General features: G+C 37.9%; 1 protein-coding gene across 1 annotated transcript in view; it reads right to left on the bottom strand.

The window, feature by feature from the left end:
• Positions 1-19,422, bottom strand: part of CCDC148 (coiled-coil domain containing 148) — a 145,645-nt gene that overhangs the window by 71,084 nt on the left and 55,139 nt on the right. The window contains exon 9 of the mRNA XM_040636719.1: positions 2,909-3,049. Coding sequence (XP_040492653.1) covers positions 2,909-3,049 — 141 coding nt within the window. The remainder of the gene's footprint in view (positions 1-2,908; positions 3,050-19,422) is intronic.

Here is a 19,422-nt window from a genome sequence, read left to right as displayed (position 1 = left end):
ATGAAAACTGTGAATGTTATGTTCAATTCGAGTTTTAAAGCACAGAAGAAAAAGTGATCTAATAATTTAAAGGTCAATTTGAAGAGTTGGGGACCTACCAGGGTAAACTTTGGTATACAAATTAAAATGTTATTCCAGCAAAAAGACGGTGTCATTCCCTAAAAAGACAAATTGCTGAGAAGAAGAATTAGGAGAAAGATGATCTGTTATTCAGAAATCCTCAGGTGGGGTTTTATACATAGAATAGTTTCTCTATCTCTACAGCTGCTAGTTTATGAGAAGAGAAATCCAGGCAGGTGAAATAGTAGATGAGGAAAAACAGAGCACCGGCTAACAAAGCAATCAGTCTCAAGTCAGGGGGAGCTTCTGACTTGAGAAACCATAGGAGGGTTTCTGGGAAACTGCTGTTAAACACTAAAGAACTAAAATTTGTCTCCAGCATAAAAATAGAACAAAGAGAGTATGGATTCATAGTATATATAAAGGTAGACAGAATTTCGGTCAGTTTGTTTGAGTTGACATAGAAATCTCCTTTCCTACCTTAAACAGAAATTTTGGATAAACTATAACACAACTGCACACAAACACACACAACTCCCCAGTGCCAAAGATAAAAATGGAACTCAAATCAGAGCAGTAAGAGGGAGCCAAAGTCAAAGGGCACTTGGACAGAACTAGGCCTGAGACAGGCCTGAGGAGCTGGTGGTTGGGTTTTTAATATTAGCTTCAAGACTTGTGTACATGGGAGCTGGAATCATGCCACCTAAAAAGAGCAAGAAGTCCTGTAGGACTTGTCCATACACAAAATGGGAACGAGATAGACTAGGACCACTCCCCAGAAAAGTGATAAAGGAGCTAACTTTCTGCTTGGGATCAGAGGAGGAAAACGGTTACCAGCAGAACCGAGGCAGGTGCTGCGCGTGAGTGTTAAGTCAGCACCCTCTGCAAGCTCACAGCACAGGTCCCAAATCTCACAGTTAATACATGCCCTGGTCCTGGGCCAGTAAAATGTATAGGGCCCTAAGCAGGAGCAAACAAAAACTCTCTGTAAAGATGCTCTCACTATCAGGTCATGGTTCATAAAGGAAATCACAGTTCACAAAGAGTTTAATAACTTGGATTACTGGATCATTTTAACTTCCATGAAACTGTTGACACTATAGACCAAATTTAAAGGTGGATGACCGATGACAGAAGATACAACTGACAAAAAGAAATAGTATCCAGAATTTATAAAGAACTTCTACAGATTAATAAAGACAATAGACAAACATAAAGCACTAATAAGCAAATCACAGAGGAAGAAAATTGCCCAATAAACATGAGGAAATTTTTCAATTTCACAAGCGATCGGGAGAATCTGATTTAAAACATTGAGATACTGTTCACATTCATCAGATTGGCAAAAGTCAAAAAGATTTATAATACCTTATAAACTAAAAAAAAAAAAAAACCAAACAACAACTTATAAAATTGAAAGCATACAAATCCTACCACACAGTAATTCCCCTCCTTGGTATACTGTGGAGAGAGCTGTGCACACATGCCCCAGTCGACATGTACAAGGTGGCTGCCCCAGCACAGTTGCAAGAACAAAACTTTAGAAACATAAATGTCAACCACTAAGAGAAGGGATGATGGCAGTCTCATTCTCTACGAAACAGTATATAACAGTGTAAAGGGGTGAACTCCATCTCTGTTTATTAATATAGCTATATCTCAAAAATGTAAAGTTAAATGAAGAAGTACATGCTGCAGAAGGATACAGTCTGAAAGTATTCGTGAAAAAATTTAAAAATCACAAACTACATATTAAAAGATGTTAAGAGCAGGGTGCCTGGGTGGCTTAGTCAGTTAAGCATCTGCCTTCAGCTCAGATCATGATCCCAGGGTCTGGGATCAAGCCCCACATCAGGCTCTCTGCTCAGTGGGGAGCCTGCTTCTCCCTCTCCCTCTGTCACTTCCCCTGCTTGTACTCTCTCGCTCTCTCTGTCAAGTCAATAAATAAAATCTTTTTTAAAAAAAGATGTTAAAAGCCATTGATGACCTAAAAAGATAGTAATAAAATTTATGATCAAGACTGACTTTGGGGAGGTAAGAAGGAAAATGGTACTGAGCACATCCTCAAGAGAGGACTTCAACTCGATTTGTAAAATAAAATAAGTCTGAAAAAGAATAAAAAAAATTAACAGTTTCAATGCTAGGTGATGTGTACTAATGTGTTTGTTTATACCACAAAAAATGATAAGATAAACAAAAATATCTAAATAAATATCCCAGATATATTTTTAAAATCCTGTATTAGATTCACTTTTTTTCTTCCACAGAATATCAGCAATCATTTTGAAGTTGTTAATAAGTGTTGTGATTAATTTTTTGAAAACTGGGAAGCAAATGTTTGTTCAAAAGTAGAGTGATGAATTTGTGTCAGCAAATGAAAAACAAACATTCTAACAAATAATAAGTCTAGAAGTAAATTCTTTAAAGGGCCTTCTAGTATTGCATGAATTGCTCTGCCCCCGGTACAATGTATTTTACCAGCAAAGACCTCTTTTGACAGTCAGTTGCTATACCACAATCAACCAGAATGTTACCCCGGTATCCTCTTGTCTTTGCATGTCCCTACTTAGTACAAGACTTAACAAGTCATAAACCCTATCTTTTCTTTACCTACTGCATTTTTTCTAATCACAAGTACCCGTGCTTATGAAGGTCAATTAACTGGATTCTCCTCCATGTCCACAAATCTTTGAAGTTTAAATGAACTGAAGTAAGACTCCTCTAGAACCTTATGAATCTTCCTAAGAACTGCCTATGATGATTCCATGCCAAACACCAAGATAAATCAAAGCTCAATCAGACAACTAAACATTCATTCACACAGTCAAAGCAATAGCAGATTTCATACTTTCTTTTTCTTCTCTGCTCTTTGTAATAATTCCTTCTCCTTCCATAGCTTCTCTTTCTCCTTCTCCTTTTCTCTTCTTCTGGCAGAAATTTCCATTTCCAGGGTTGCTACCTCTTCCTGGTGGGCTCGCCATTGAAGAACCTGAAATAAATGGAAATTCATTCCAATAACTATATCCAGTCAAGTGATTTTACAGACACAATAAGACTAGATTCTGTATCAAGCAGGTATCAAAGTTTTTCCAAATACACATTAAAATTCTGTGTGCGCATGAGTGTGTGACATGTGAATGACGTGTACGTAAGACGTGTGTGTGTGTGTGTATGTGTATTAGTGTTAAAAACAGAAAGCAGAGGAGAGAAAAAAAGATGGCGGAGGAGTAGTGGACCTTTTATCAGCTAGTCCCTTGAATCGAGCTGGGTATCTACCAGATCATCCTGAACACCCACGAAATCAGCCTGAGACGCAGGAAGATACATCTGGATCTCTACAAATGAACATCTCCAGCGCTGAGTATTGAGGTGCGAAGCTGGGAACCATGAATCTGCACACAGATATCGGTTGATAAAGAGAAGGGGGAGGGAGCCGCCCCGTTTGGGGGCCAGGAAGCTGTAGTCCCCTGTGCTGGAGAGTGGGCTGGACTTGTGGTCCAGTAGCCCCCGAGAAAGTAGACTGAGACCGGGAGCTGGGAGCAAGTGTGCAACCAGAATAAAAATCGCAGCTCTGAAGTGCACGCGCAACCAGACTGAAAACCGGCGTGCCGGAGCGTGCACGAACCACACTGAAACAGGGAGCTCGGGAGGGCGCGAGGAAACCGGGGCGGCTGGTGGTGTTAGAAGCACAAAGGACAGAGATGTGCCGACCCTGGGAGCGAGGACTGGGAGAGTGGCTGTGGGGCACACAACCCGGGACACTGCAGGGTTTTTAGCAGCACTGACAGAAACAGAGTGGCCAGGAGAGCTCAGTGGAGAGCAGACTGCGATCTTTCTGTTCTGAGATAGAGGCTAGGATTTGGCCACTGCTGCTCTGACTCTCAGAAGAGTCACAGAAAACCGCCAGGGAAAGCCACCAAGAACAAAAGCACAGAAATACTGGTTCGCATTGTGCCCATCCCCATCCCCCCACAGGGGACGGGGCAACTCTACCCCAACAGGGTTGCCTGAGTATCAGCGGGGCAATCCCCTCCCCCAGAAGGCAGGCTGAAAAATCAAGAAGCCCACATCTGGAAGGTCCCTGTAAAACAAGTGCACATTGCTTGGGTCCTGGCCAATAATTTGGGCTCTGTACATCCCTGCAACCACTCCTCATCAGAATGACAAAGAGGAGGAACCCCCAACAAAAGAAAGAAAAAGAGACTGTGGCCTCTGCCACACAACTAATGGATATGGATATAACCAAATTATCAGAAATGGTGTTCAGAGTAACACTGGTCAAAATGATGTGTAGGCTTGAAAAAAATATTAACGAAAATATTAACGAGAATATAGAATCTCTAAGGGCGGAAATGAAAGCGAATCTGGGAGAAATTAAAAATGCTATGAATCAAATGCAGTCTAAACTGGATGCTCTGATGGCCAGGGTAAGTGAGGCAGAAGAACGAATTAGTGAGTTGGAAGATGGGATGATGGAAACGAAGGAAAAAATGGGAACTTGGCTCAAAAAATACAATCTCAAGAATGTAGATTATGCGAGATTACCGACTCAATAAAATGCTCCAATGTCAGCATCATCGGCATCCCCGAAGGGGTGGAGAGAGAGGCCTAGAAGAAATATTTGAACAAACTGTAGCTGAGAACTTCCCTAATCTGGCAAAGGAAACAAGCATTCGTGTCCAAGAGGCAGAGAGGACCCCTCCCAAGATCAATGAGAACAGACCAATACCACGTCACATAATAGTACAATTCGCAAATCCTGGATCCAAGGATAAAATCTTGAAAGCAGCGAGGGGGAAGAGAATCCTCACTTACAGAGGGAAGAACATCAGAATAATGTCAAACCTGTGTACAGAGACCTGGCAAGCCAGAAAAAGCTGGCAAGACATATTCAGAGCACTAAGTTAGAAGAACATGCAGCCAAGGATCCTTTATCCAGCAAGGCTGTCATTCAGAATGGATGGAGAGACAAGGATCTTCCAAGACTGGTAAAAACTGAAAGAATATGTGACCACCAAGCCAGCCCTACAAGAAATATTAAAGGGGGTTCTATAAAAGTAAAAAGAACCCAAGAGTGACACAGAACAGAAATTTACAATCTATAGAAACAAGGACTTCACAGGCAACATGATATCATTAAAATCATATCTCTCAATAATCACTCTCAATGTGAATGGCCTAAACGCTCCCATAAATGACACAGGATTGTGGATTGGATAAAAAGACATGACCCATCCATATGCTGTCTACAAGAGACTCATTTTTTTTTTAAGATTTTATTTATTTAGTTGATAGAGATAGAGACAGCCAGTGAGAGAGGGAAAACAAGCAGGGGGAGTGGGAGAGGAAGAAGCAGGCTCATAGCAGAGGAGCCTGATGTGAGGCTCAATCCCACAAAGCCGGGATCACGCCCTGAGCCGAAGGCAGACGCTTAATGACTGCGCCACCCAGGCGCCCCTACAAGAGACTCATTTTGAACCTAAAGATACATCAGACTGAAAGTGAAGGGATGGAGAACCATTTTTCATGCCAACGGACCTCAAAAGAAAGCTGGGGTAGCAATTCTCATATCAGACAGATTAGATTTTAAACTAAAGACTGTAGTTAGAGATACAGAAGGACACTATATTATTCTTAAAGGATGTATCCAATAAGTGGATATGACAATTATAAATATCTATGCCCCCAACAGGGGAGCAGCTAGATACACAAGCCAACTCTTAACCAGAATAAAGAGACATATAGATAATAATACGTTAATAGTAGGGGACCTCAACACTCCACTCCCAGCAATAGACAGATCACCTAAGCAGAAAATCAACAAAGAAACAAGAGCTTTGAATGATATACTGGACCAAATGGACCTCATAGATATACACAGAATACTACACCCCAGAACAACAGAATACTCATTCTTTTCAAATGTGCATGGAACTTTATTCAGAATAGACCATATACTGGGTCACAAAACAGGTCTCGACCGATACCAAAAGACTGAGATTATTCCCTGCATATTCTCAGACCACAATGCTTTGAAACTGGAGCTCAATCACAAGGAAACATTTGGAAGAAACTCAAACACTTGGAAACTAAGAACCATCCTGCTCAAGAATGATGGGTAAACCAGGGAATTAAAGAAGAACTTAAGCAATTTATGGAAACCAATGAGAATGAAAACACATCAGTCCAAACGCTATGGGACACTGCAAAGGTAGTCCTAAGGGGAAAATACATAGCCATCCAAGCCTCACTCAAAAGAATAGAAAAATCTAAAATGCAGTTTTTATATTCTCACCTTAAGAAGCTGGAGCTGGAACAGAAGAACAGGCCTAACCCACACACAAGAAAGCAGGTGATCAAGATTAGAGCAGAGATCAATGAATTAGAAACCAGGAGCACAGTAGAGCAGATGAACAAAACTAGAAGCTGGTTCCTTGAAAGAATAAATAAGATTGAATAAATAAGACTTATTCAAAAGCATAGAGAAAGGACCCAAATTAATAAATTATGAATGAAAGGGGAGAGATCATGACCAACACCAAGGAAATAGAAACAATCATTAGAAACTATTATCAACAACTATATGCCAATAAATTAAACAACCTGGAAGAAATGTATGCCTTCCTGGAAACCTATAAACTACCAAGTCTGCAACAGGAAGAAATTGATTATTTAAACAGACCAATTAATTATGAAGAGATTGAAGCAGTGATCAAAAACCTCCCCAAAAACAAGAGTCCAGGGCCTGACGGATTCCCTGGGGAATTCTACCAAACATTCAAAGAAGAAATAATACCTATTCTCCTGAAGCTCTTTCAAAAAATAGAAACAGAAGGAAAACTACCAAACTCATTCTATGAGGCCAGTATTACCTTGATCCCCAAACCAGGAAAAGACCCCATCAAAAAGGAGAATTACAGACTGATATCCCTGATGAATATGGACGCCAAAATTCTCAACAAGATCCTAGCTAATAGGATCCAACAGTACATTAAAAGGATTATCCATCAAGACCAAGTGGGATTCATCCCTGGGATGCAACGGTGGTTCAACATTCGCAAATGGATCAGTGTGATAGATCACATTAACAAGAAAATAAGACAAGAACCATATGATCCTTTCAATTGATGCAGAAAATGCATTTGACAAAATACAGCATCCTTTCCTGATTAAAACCCTTCAGAGTGTAGGGATAGAGGGTACATTCCTCAATTTCATAAAAATCATCTATGAAAAGCCTACAGCGAATATCATTCTCAATGTGGAAAAGCTGAAAGCCTTTCCCTTAAGATCAGGAACACGACAAGGATGCCCACTCTCACCATTATTGTTGAACATAGTACTAGAAGTCCTTGCAACAGCAATCAGACAACAAAAAGGAATATAAGGTGTTCAAATCGGCAAAGAAGAAGTCAAACTCTCTCTCTTCGCAGATGACATGATACTCAATATGGAAAACCCAAAAGACTCCACCCCCAAATTACTAGAACTCATAGAACATTTCAGTAATGTCGCAGGATACAAAATCAATCCTCAGAAATCAGTTGCATTTCTATACATGAACAATGAGACTGAAGAAAGAGAAATTAGGGAATCCATCCCATTTACAATAGCACCAAAAATCATCCAATATCTTGGAATTAACTTAACCAGAGAGGTAAAGGATCTATATTCTAGAAACTACAGAACACTGTTGAAAGACATTGAAGAAGACACAAAAAGATGGAAAAACATTCCATGCTCATGGATTGGAAGAATAAACATAGTTAAAATGTCTATGCTACCCAGAGAAATCTACACTTTCAATGCCATCCCGATGAAAATACCATTGACATTTTTCAAAGAGCTGGAACAAACAACCCTAAAATTTGTGTGGAACCAGAAAAGACCCTGAATCACCAAGGAAATGTTGAAAAGGAAAAACAAAGCTGGGGGCATCACGTTGCCTGATTTCAAGCTATACTAAAAAGCTGTGATCACAAAGACAGCATGGTACTGGCACAAAAACAGACATGTAGACCAATGGAACAGAATAGAGAACCCAGAAATGGACCCTCGGCTCTTTGGGCAACTAATCTTCGACAAAGCAGGAAAAAACATCCAGTGGAAAAAAGACAGTCTCTTCGATAAATGGTGCTGGGAAAACTGGACAGCTACATGCAAAAGAATGAAACTTGACCACTCTCTCACACCATACACAAAGATAAACTCCAAATGGATGAAAGACCTCGATGTGAGACAGGAATCCATCAAAATCATAGAGGAGAACATAGGCTGTAACCTCTTTGACACTGGCCACAGCAACTTCTTTCATGACACATCTCCAAAGGCAAGAGAAACAAAAGAAAAATGAACTTGTGGGACTTCATCAAGATAAAAAGTTTCTGCACAGCAAAGGAAACAGTCATCAGAACAAAGAGACAACCCACAGAATGGCAGAAGATATTTGCAAATTAAACTTCAGATAAAAGGCTGGTATCCAAGATCTATAAAGAACTTCTCAAACTCAACACACGAGAAACAAATAATCAAATCAAAAAAATGGGCAGAAGATATGAACAGACACTTTTCCAATGAAGACATACAAATGGCTAACAGACACATGAAAAAATGTTCAAAATCATTAGCCATCAGGGAAATTCAAATCAAAACCACATTGAGATACCACCTTATGCCAGTTAGAATGGCAAAAATTGACAAGGCAAGAAACAACAAATGTTGGAGAGGATGTGGAGAAAGGGGAACCCTCTTACACTGTTGGTGGGAATGCAAGTTGGTATAGCCACTTTGGAAAACAGTGTGGAGGTCCCTCAGAAAGTTAAAGATAGAGCTACCTTATGACCCAGCAATTGCACTACTGGGTATTTACCCCAAAGATACAGACGTAGTGAAGAGAAGGGCTGTATGCACCCCAATGTTCATGGCAGCATTGTCCACAATAGTTAAATTGTAGAAGGAGCCAAGATGTCCTTCAACAGACGAATGGATAAAGAAGATGTGGTCCATATATACAATGGAATATTACTCAGCCATCAGAAAGAACGATTACACAACATTTGCAGCAACATGGACAGGACCGGAGAATATTATGCTAAGTGAAATAAGTCAAGCAGAGAAAGACAATTATCATATGGTTTCACTTATTTATGGAACATAAGAAATAGCAGGGAGATGGGTAGGAGAAGGAAGGGAAGAATGAAGAGGGGTAAACAGAAGGGGGAAGGAATCACGAGAAACTATGGACTCTGGGAAACAAACTGAGGGCTTCAGAGGGGAGGGGGTTGGGGGATTGGGATAGGCCGGTGATGGGTATTAAGGAGGGCACAAATTGCATGGAGCACTGGGTGTTATATGCAAACAATGAATCATGGAACACTACATCAAGAACTAATACTGTATGGTGACTAATGTAACATAATAAAAAATTTAAAAAAGAGAGAGAAAGCAACTTTGAAGTCATCTCATTCAGGGATTCTTCCCTTAGATTGATGGACTGAGATCCTAAAGAGTCTATGAATTGACTTCAAGGAATCTATGAATTCTCATAAATAGTATGTAAACATTTCTCTGTTTTTGCACAGGTGTGTTTTTCTGAAACAACAGTTCCAGTTTCTGATCAACAGTTTTCAAAAATTCTCAAATGATTAAGATCATAAAAAGTTTAAGAACCACTGCTAGATTTCATCCTTCTTATTTTATAAGTGAGGAAAATGAGCCTGAATGAAGATGAAAAAAAAATATTTTAAGACTTTTAAAAGAACTTTCTGGGTACAGATTGGTATTACTGGTAGAAGCATAATTGGTACTGCACTTCTAAAGGACACTGGGCAATATGTAAATAAATATGTATCACAACATAAAATATGCATAGATTTTGACCCACAACTGCATTTTGGGGAAGTTATTCAAAGAAGACAATCAACTGGATAAGTCCACAAAAATGTATCCACAAGAGTGTTCACTGTAGTGCGGCTTAAACAGAAAAACTAGAGTCTAAATGTCTGGCAACAGGAGGTGGCTTAAATTAATTATGATATATTCATGTAATGACTGCCATTGAAAAAGAATGGTCTATACCTATATTCACTGCCATAAAAAATGTCTACAACATATTATTAGATGCAAAAAAGCAGGTGCAAAACTACATTAATGGTATAATCTCCTTAACATAAAATATCATCTATTATAGACAGGAAAAGACTTAAAAGGAGATTTACCAAAATAATAATACTGGTTATCTCTGAAAGCATCATTTCATGAAATTCAAAAAATTTATTCTTTAAACCTTTCTGTGCTGAGTGACATTTTTACAATAAATATATGTTGTCTTTGTAAGCAGCAAACCAATGAAACTAACAAAACAGAAACAAATATTTACATGTTCCACATACACTAAGAAAACTAAGAAAGCAGAAAGAAGGAAGATGGAGAATTGTGCAGAATTCTTTTCAGAAAAGGAAGGAACTAGCATTTCCAATTTAGTACCTCATATCTTATGTTTGATAAAAGCATGACTCATTATGGTAAACTAACATTTCCAATTTAATACCTTGTATCTTACATGATGACTCATTATGGTAATACATAAAATGATAATAGAATAAATGTCTAAAATATAATGAATTAAAGTGACTAAATAGTTAAGCTCTTTTTGCATTTTCATTATTCAAAGTTTGTTTTCTAAAAATATACTTTCCCCTATTTATCAAAATAACCAAGGAGGGGTGCCTGGGTGGCTCAGTTGGTTAAGTGCCCAACTCTTGATTTCAGCTCAGGTAATGGTCAGGGTTGTGAGATGGAGTCCTGAGTGCGGCTCCATGCTTAGCAGGGAGTCTGCTTTAAGCCCCCACCCTCTGCCCCTCCCCCTGCTCACATGTGCTCTCTTTCTCTAAAATAAACAAATAAATCTTAAAAAAAAATAACCAAGGAAATTCAGACTCTTGGTTTTCAGATACACCTAGGCTTCCCTATCTGCTGCTTGTCCTGGCCGTTATATTTACCTTCTTTTTTGGAAGCCCATTCCTAGGATAAGATCACATGTCTTCCATCCTGATCTCCTACTCCCAAACCATTCCTTCCTATATACCATCTTCTATCTGTAACATACTGTATTAAAATCAAGCATCCTGTCAAATGTTGTTAGTGATGGTGGTACATCACGTTGACCCTGTTGACCATCTCTTCCCGATTAAAGCTCTTTCCTTCTTGGCCCACAACATTGTTCTACTTCTCCACCAATGGACACTACTACTCTCTTCTTTTCCTGTTCTGTCCACCCTCCACCCTCAACTCTACTGCTATCTTCTTCTTCTTCTTTTTTTTTGAGAAAGCTAGAGAGTGTGAGTGGAGGGGAGGAGCAGAGGGAGACAATCTCAAGCAGACTCCATGCTGAGCATGGAGCCCAACATGGGGCTCAATCTCATGACCCTGAGGTCATGAGCCTAATGCTTAACTGACCAAGCCACCCAGGTGCTCCTATTGCTATCCTTTTTCTATGAACTCAGCCCCTCTGTGCTTGTTATGTGTGTCTCCTATGAGTTAACCTCTCACTTCTGTGTGTATGACTAAAATGTATATCAGCTTTGTCTCTTTATATCTGCAATTCTATCCTAAGAAATGCTTAAGGCCCTTACTATTTGCATGTGTACCCAAAACACAATATTTTCAAAATTAAACTCAACATCTTTAACTTTGCCACAGCTTTACAAGCCCTGTGCACCTGCCTCTTTTTTCAAACATCCTGGTTTGTTCTGTGGAAACACAAGTATCTCTGTAGTTTGTATTTAGCTGTGTACACCTATTAAATGACTAATTCTTTACATTTTACATCTGACTTGGGCAATCTTATATTTCTTAAGATCAAATGAGTTTTACTTATGACAAATCAATCTCTAAAGTACTGAATTTCCCTAGGCCACTTTGCTGTAGTTTCCTAGTTCACTCAAAGTCTGTCTGCCAAATGTATTGAGAAAAATGCCAGAGTTCATGGGGTGTTGCCAATTTATCCCAATAGGACCTAAGTAATTTAGTTTTCTTACAATCAATACCCCATTTTAACTAACGTATAATCTCTACATAGATTTTTTTTCCTTTGCCTTTCCGTATGTGGCATTCTTGTTCTTAGCCTCATAGTTTGGTCCAAACCATGGTACATCTCCATTCCCCCCTATTTTATAGACTGCTCCTTGGCCCAGTACATGTCCCATTTTTTCCATGAAACATTCTTCAACCCATGATCATTTCTCTTTTCTTATTTCACTCACCATACCATAGCTGTTCTCTAATTATTTTGAGCATAATATTGAATTTTTATTTACAGGAGGGTCTGTGACACATATGTATTTTGTCTTCCTCTTACACTGTCCAGCAGAGTATTAGCACATCAAAGAGGCCCAATAATTACCTTCTATTTAATTTACCAAAACAAACCTTTTTAAACAAAGCCTAATGAATGAGAAAGAAATAAAAGTATTAGAATATACTATTTTGTAACACTCAATGAAATAATAAATCCTTGTTTACGATCATCAATTGCTACTAAACACTTCATGTTAATAGCAGATGGGAAACTTTATAATGGAAGAATCAGGCTGGCAACAACTGAACACACTGAACAATGTTAACATCACAGAGAAACAAGCAGATATTTTGGCCTCCTGATGGAAATATACATTATTCCTATGAAGTATTCTTGCCAAAAAATAAAAATGAATATCATCAAATCTCTAGACCTATCTATTAGGTTACAGAAAATTCAGCTAATGGAGAAATATATTAAACAATTGTATGGGGATGCAATCAACAAAACTCAAATTTGAAAATCTTTAAAAGACTAACAAATTACAAGAAAAAAGGAAGGAGAACTACGGATAAGCAGATTTAAGAAACATATCAATCAAACGCAGCATGTAGATTATATTTGGTTTTAATTTGAATAAACTAAATGTAAAAATTTTAAAACAAAAATATTTCAATATCGATTAGTTGATACTATTAAGGAAATATTGTTGAAGTTTTTAGGTATGATTATAATATAGTTATACTTTTTAATTTTTATTTATTTATTATTGTTAAAAAGATTTATCCATTTATTTTAGAGAGGGGGGAGAGGAGTAAAGGGAGATGGAGAAGGAAAGAAGCATACTCCTTGCTGAGCGAAGAGTCTGATGGAGGGCCCAACACCACCATCCCGAGATCATGACTTCAGCTGAAATCAAGAGTCAGACACTCAACTGAATGAGCTACCCAAGTGCCCCTAGTTATGCTTTTTTAAAAAGTCTTTTTAAATTTTCAGATAAATACTGAAATACTAACAGATCAAATGGTATGATGTCTGGGGATTTGCTCACTATTACCCAATGGTCATAGGTAACAGTACAGATGAGACAAATTTGACTAATGAGTTGATAATTGTTGACATTGAGTGATAATAGACTCATATATGTTTAAATTTTTCCAAGCTAAAAATTCTGTAAAAATAAATAAGCCATAAAGTATAATGTATGTCCAAAGAGTTTTATATAATAAAATACTGTAGTCTCAAGGTTCTCAGATAGTATAAAGGGAGATTTGAGGCACATTGAGCTAATGAAAAGAAAAGTAGCATACACTTAGCCTTTCTGAGTACTAAGACTAGTTTTATAAATTTCAGTGGAAAGAAGTTTGGGTTTAAAACTGCTCTTCTCACCTTTTGATTTAAGACTATCTTTTGGGAATTATCATTAAATATCCATTACATATGTGATGTCATAGGATTTAAAGAAGCCAATGCATAAGCAAATATCTATAACTGGAGAAGATTTCTGTTTCCAAAGGCAAGTATAGTAAAATAATAATAATAACAACAACAATAACCAGACCAATAAAACCAAGGCAACCCATTTTATCCACCAATTTAGCCAATTTACCCCTCCTTGTATTTGCAAGTCTAAATGATGTTTCTCCTGTTCCCCAGAGAAGAAAAGATTATGGGAGTTTTTTATTTTTTATTTTTATTTTTTTTAGCTGGTTAAGTTTATATTAAATCCACCTAAGTAAAAACTGTCATGAGAGGCTATGGTAGGTTTTTAAATGGGACAAACATACTGAAGGATCATGAAACAAATGGAAGTTCAGCAACCAAAAGTCAATGGTTTAAGATGTCAAGCAACACACGTATATATGAAATACTGGGGAAAAGACTTTTGAGCAAGTCAGCATCAACTTTTAGAAACTAAATTGCTCCACTTAATATTGGAATCATGAGAATGGTTAGGGACCCTTAGAAGTTTGCTTGAAATCGATAACTCACAATATCGTCCGTAATTATAACCATACTAAAAAAAAAGGTAAAGAGTAAAGGAGAGAAGATTGTTGAAGGTAGCATTATATCCTAAGTAGCTAGAGTTGTGAGATCTTGACGAGAAACAGGCTCTGCAGTTATCGGTTTCCAGGCAGTAAGGTAAACAGGGCTTTTCAGAATGCACAATGGACACGGTGACAAACCTGGTGGGAAAAGGGTGCCATTGGAAAAAAAAAATCCTTATCCAATGGATCCCCAGAGGCAGTCAAGGGATTTAGATGGCTCCCATGTGGAGAGAATGACAACCAATTATGGTATTTTTGAGACGCCCAAGAATAAGAAAACTGGCAGGTGGGCAAAGGAATCAATATTATCACAATAGGGTAAAATATAGAAGACTCCTGAGTGAACAGTGAGCAAAAGAAAGAATAGCCCAGAAGAACATTTTAGTGGTTTTATTTTAAAGGGTTTGTTAATTATATAGCTTTAAACAGAGTGTGTGAGCATAACTATGCAATAATAATAACCATGAAAGAACATTACCACAGTGGCAGTCAGGAGCATGTTAGAAAGAGAGCATTATTTAGATTATTAACTACAGGACATTTTTTTAGGTCTTTAGTTAATACTTCAATATTCCTGCCAAAGGTACAGTCTGAATGAAACCTTAACCCAACAAAAAACAAATGGAGTTTAAAATATGTTCATCTATTGCAAATAATAAATTAAGGGTTTAAGATGGAAATGGTTAGCAGCATTACATGCATTCCTTGCTCTTAATGCAAAAGAAAAACGGCTCAAGTGAAATTAATAAATACACATATTCTCAGAGTAAATAAAGTACTAGAAAAACAAAAAAGCCCATCAAAACTTCAAAGGTAATAATGGAAATTAACATCAAGGTAACAATATTAACATAATTTTACAACAAAGTTGAATGCCTTGAAAAAATTCTGTAAGTGGCAATGTGTTATAAAGGAAATGAAAATTGAACTGTTGGTCAGAACACCTGCTTTTTTGTCTTCTCTCTATCACTAACCTATAATATTGTTACTTTGAGCAAATGGCTAACCCAGTTTTCTTGCATGTTAAAGGGGAGGACTGGATCACATGACTTCCATGATTTCTTTAAGTTATATTATCCTGATTCTATTTTATATTTTCCTCATATGGAGAGATTGCGATATATGACATGTTCTGCAATTTTCTTCTGCAAGCAAAATGAATTGCAATGAGAAACATCAGTATTTTACAGGTCTGTTAAATAATAATAGACAATTAAATATTAATATAGAATTCTATCATTCATATTTATGGAAACATTGTGTCATGTGTGTTGTCTTATACAGAAAAAGTTCTGTCTGACCACTACCTATAACCGGCAACAATAAAATATTAAAAACTGCCATTTATGAGGGCTTATTGTGTGCGAGGCCCGTGCTTTACAAAGGCATTGACCTCACAGTATGATGTAATCTTTGAAACAAGCAAGTTATCTTCTTCACACTTCATCTGGCTAACTTCTACTTATCCTTATTCACGTCTAAGCTGAGAAATTATTTGCTCCAGGAAGCTTTCCCTAACTCACCATGTCAATGTCCCTACCACATTGTCCCTCTCTACCATTACAACATGCGTTAAACCTTTTACCTGTACTTCCCACTTGGCTACAAACTTAAGGGCAGGGACCAAATCTGTCTTACCCATAACTTCTCTACAGAGCCTATCATGGCATCTGGTACTTAAAAAGGGTTCCAGAAATACTTGGGATATGCACAGATAAGGCTCTGAGGCATGTCTAGCAGTTAGGTTGACAACATTTACCCTTCCCACACTGGACTGGTCTTTAGAAAGGTAAGTCCAACCCCACCCCCCTTGCTACCATTTTCCTACTCCCCCACAGGGGACTTTCGATTCTTGATTTCTCCAGTCCTGGTTGTTTCCATGCCTCCTAAGCTCCATCTCTGCTTGCTTGATAGGGAAAATATCCAGAAAACCTTGTCAGGATTTTCAACAACTAATTCACATTTCTAGCAATATTAGAGGACATGTGCAAAAAAAGTGGCAAGCTGTCTTCTCCTTCAATATTCCTAGAAGTTTCTAGATTCAGTTCAGCTGAGTAAACTTCAAATTTTCATTTTATTAAATTTTAAACAGTCTGATAGTTCCATTAAATTTTTTCCAGTGGTCCCACTATTTTTCAATATTACCTAAGCTTTTTAATCTCATGTGTTCCATTTGTGTTTAAACTTCACTTATGACATACAGTACCTGTGATTTTGCATATGTTATTAATGCTTTCTATTCTCTCCTTGGCCTTTTTACTTAGCAGAAAGACTTGGTTTTTTCTTTTGGTTTCACAACTGTCCCTTGGTTTCTTGGGTTACTTCATAAGTGCATTTTTTATCACCTCACTTTGATAACCACTTTCCATTTTCTGTGGCTTTTTATTAATATTTCTTAGAATCTCAAAGATTATTCACTATTATCTTGACTGTTTCATGTCCTTTACTTTTCATAGAAAGTCTTGCGAAGTTTCATTTAATTGGGTCCTATAGAGTCTTAACTTTAGTGTAAAATGAAACTTGGGGAGAAAGAAACAAACTAAATATCAGTAAGTAGAAAACTACCAACAGGTATTTTTTCATAAGGGATGAAATCTAGAAACCTATCAGTCAGTTTTATGTATGAAGCTGACAAAACCAAATTGTATAATATCATCAGAAAATGGGGCTAACAACCAGGAAATCACTTGCCTGCTGGCTATGAGATCCAGGGAAATCACTTCCTATTTCTGGGCCTCAAATCCTCGCTGAAAAAAATGAAGAAGACTAGTTCACTTTTCAAACGAGGGCCACAACTCATTAGTAGATAATGAATTGATTTTGTGGATGGGAACTAGTGTTTTCTTACAAAAGAAAACAGAACAGAAAATACTAGAGTGCATCTCATGGCATTATAATAATGCCGTTTCAAGAAATTTTTGTTTCTATTTGTGTGTGTGTGTGTGTGTGTGTGTGTGTGTGTGTGTGTGTGTGTGAGATGTAAAACACATTTCTCATTGTAGGCCATCCTCAAAGAAGCTTGAAAAATACAGCAGGAAGTTCTCTATAACCCCTTCCAGTGCTAAAATTCTATGACTCTGTAATATAAAGACCAAAGCTATTGTGTTGCCATCATTAAGCCACAGTCCTTATTCCTATTGCAATCAACCCAGAAGCATAATATAGATGAGAGAACCCAGGTTTTGAAATCATAAACCAGAGCTTAAGTCCTATCTCTGTAACTTATTAATGGTATTCTCTGGGGTACATTGCTTAACCACCTAGAGCTACAGACTAACATAAAATGGGATAACAGTGATGCATGCCTTATAGGGTTTCTGTGCAAACACCATCAATTCGTACACGCCAGAAACTCAAGAATCATTCTGCTTGTCCCTGACACTCCATTTATAATCAATTGCTAGGTCCTGCTGACTGTACCTCTTACTATCTCTTAGACCCCATTCACTCCTCTCTATCTTCACAGCCCCCATCCTAATGCTATGAAGATGCATCTGGCATCCACTCATTTCACTCCATGCCCACATTCCCATCTCCCTGCCTTCACTTTCAATGGTTTCCACTGCTTCCAACTATGGACCATAAGGCTTCCAGGGTTTGGCCCTGCCTATGTCTGCAGCCCCAACTTAGAACCCATACTACTCATACACTCACCCTCTGTGCTCCAGGTGTACTTGGCCATCTTACAAATCTCTGAATAGGCCACATTTCCTCCAGCTATGTAGATATTGTACTTGCTATTTCCTTTGCTTGGAATGCTTCCCTTCCTCCTCGCCTCCCCCACACCTTTTCCTAATTTATACTTACTCAGTTCCAAATTTCAGCTCCAATGCTGTCAGAAGCCTTATCCACCTGCTCTACATGAAGTAAAGTGCCCCCCCCACCACCAGTTGCATGCTCCCATAACGGTTTACTTTGCCTTCAAGATACTTCTCATAGTTTAAAATGAGAGAGTCGGTCTTGTGATTACATGACCAGTGTCTGCTTCCCCACCAGACTGCAATCTCCACAAGGATAGGGACCATATCTGATCCCTCTTCATTACATCCTCAGTGTCTTACACATCCCCTGACACCTAATAGATGCTCAATAAGTAAGTTTGAATGGATGAATAAATGAAATAAGAAAGCATAAGTGCTACACAAATGTTAATGATATTCTTGGATTGCTGCAATTGCTTTCCACTTGACTTTCCTGACTTCAGTGTCACTTTGATTTAACCCATTCTGTAAACATTTGTCTATTGGATTATTTCTCACATATTTTTGCTTCCCTGCTCAAGATTCTAATAGTAGCAGCTTTCCAATGGCTATCATTTCAAGTGGATTTTATAACTATTTATTTGGACACCACCTTATTCAAAAGGAGGATTCAATCTTTAAAGGCATATTTGGACTTGAACCCATACATATGACCTTATTTCCTATTACTCCCCAGAGCAGACAAGCCAGACCTTCCTCTTCCTCATTTGCCTCTTTCTCTTCTCCCTGCTCCTACACACTCATGCTTATCTCTGTCCCAGGCCTTTGCCTAGAAAGACCTCAATCCTGTTCACCTGTCCTTCAGGGTGATTCAGGGCCTCTTCCTAATGATTTCATCCAACATTTGCTATCCTATCTATGGCCTGTATTCATGAATAGTGTCTAAAATAGATACTGTCTGGTCACTCTCTAGCCTGTCTTGATTTATTTTCATTTCACTTACCACTATGTAAAAGTATATTATCCTAAGAGTTTTTATCACAAGCACCTTTATATTGTTAGATACATTTAGATGCACTGTAGATCATGAGATGACGGATATCAATTGAATTTATTGTGGTTATCATTTCATAATATATGTAAATCAAATCATCATGCTGAATGCCTTAAACTTCTATACTTAAATACTAATTATTTCTCAATAAAACTGAAAAAATGTTATTAATCAACTGATTTATTTTCTTGACTGTATTTCTCACTAAACTTTAATCTCCGTGATAACAAGGACTTGGCTTCATTTACTGCTCTAACCCCA

Source organism: Ursus maritimus, unplaced genomic scaffold (assembly GCF_017311325.1).
Source record: "Ursus maritimus isolate PB19 unplaced genomic scaffold, ASM1731132v1 scaffold_1, whole genome shotgun sequence".
In the NCBI taxonomy this organism is placed as follows: Eukaryota; Metazoa; Chordata; class Mammalia; order Carnivora; family Ursidae; genus Ursus; species Ursus maritimus.
The sequence above is the reverse complement of the archived record's forward strand: the minus strand, read 5'-3'. Positions and strand labels throughout refer to the sequence as shown.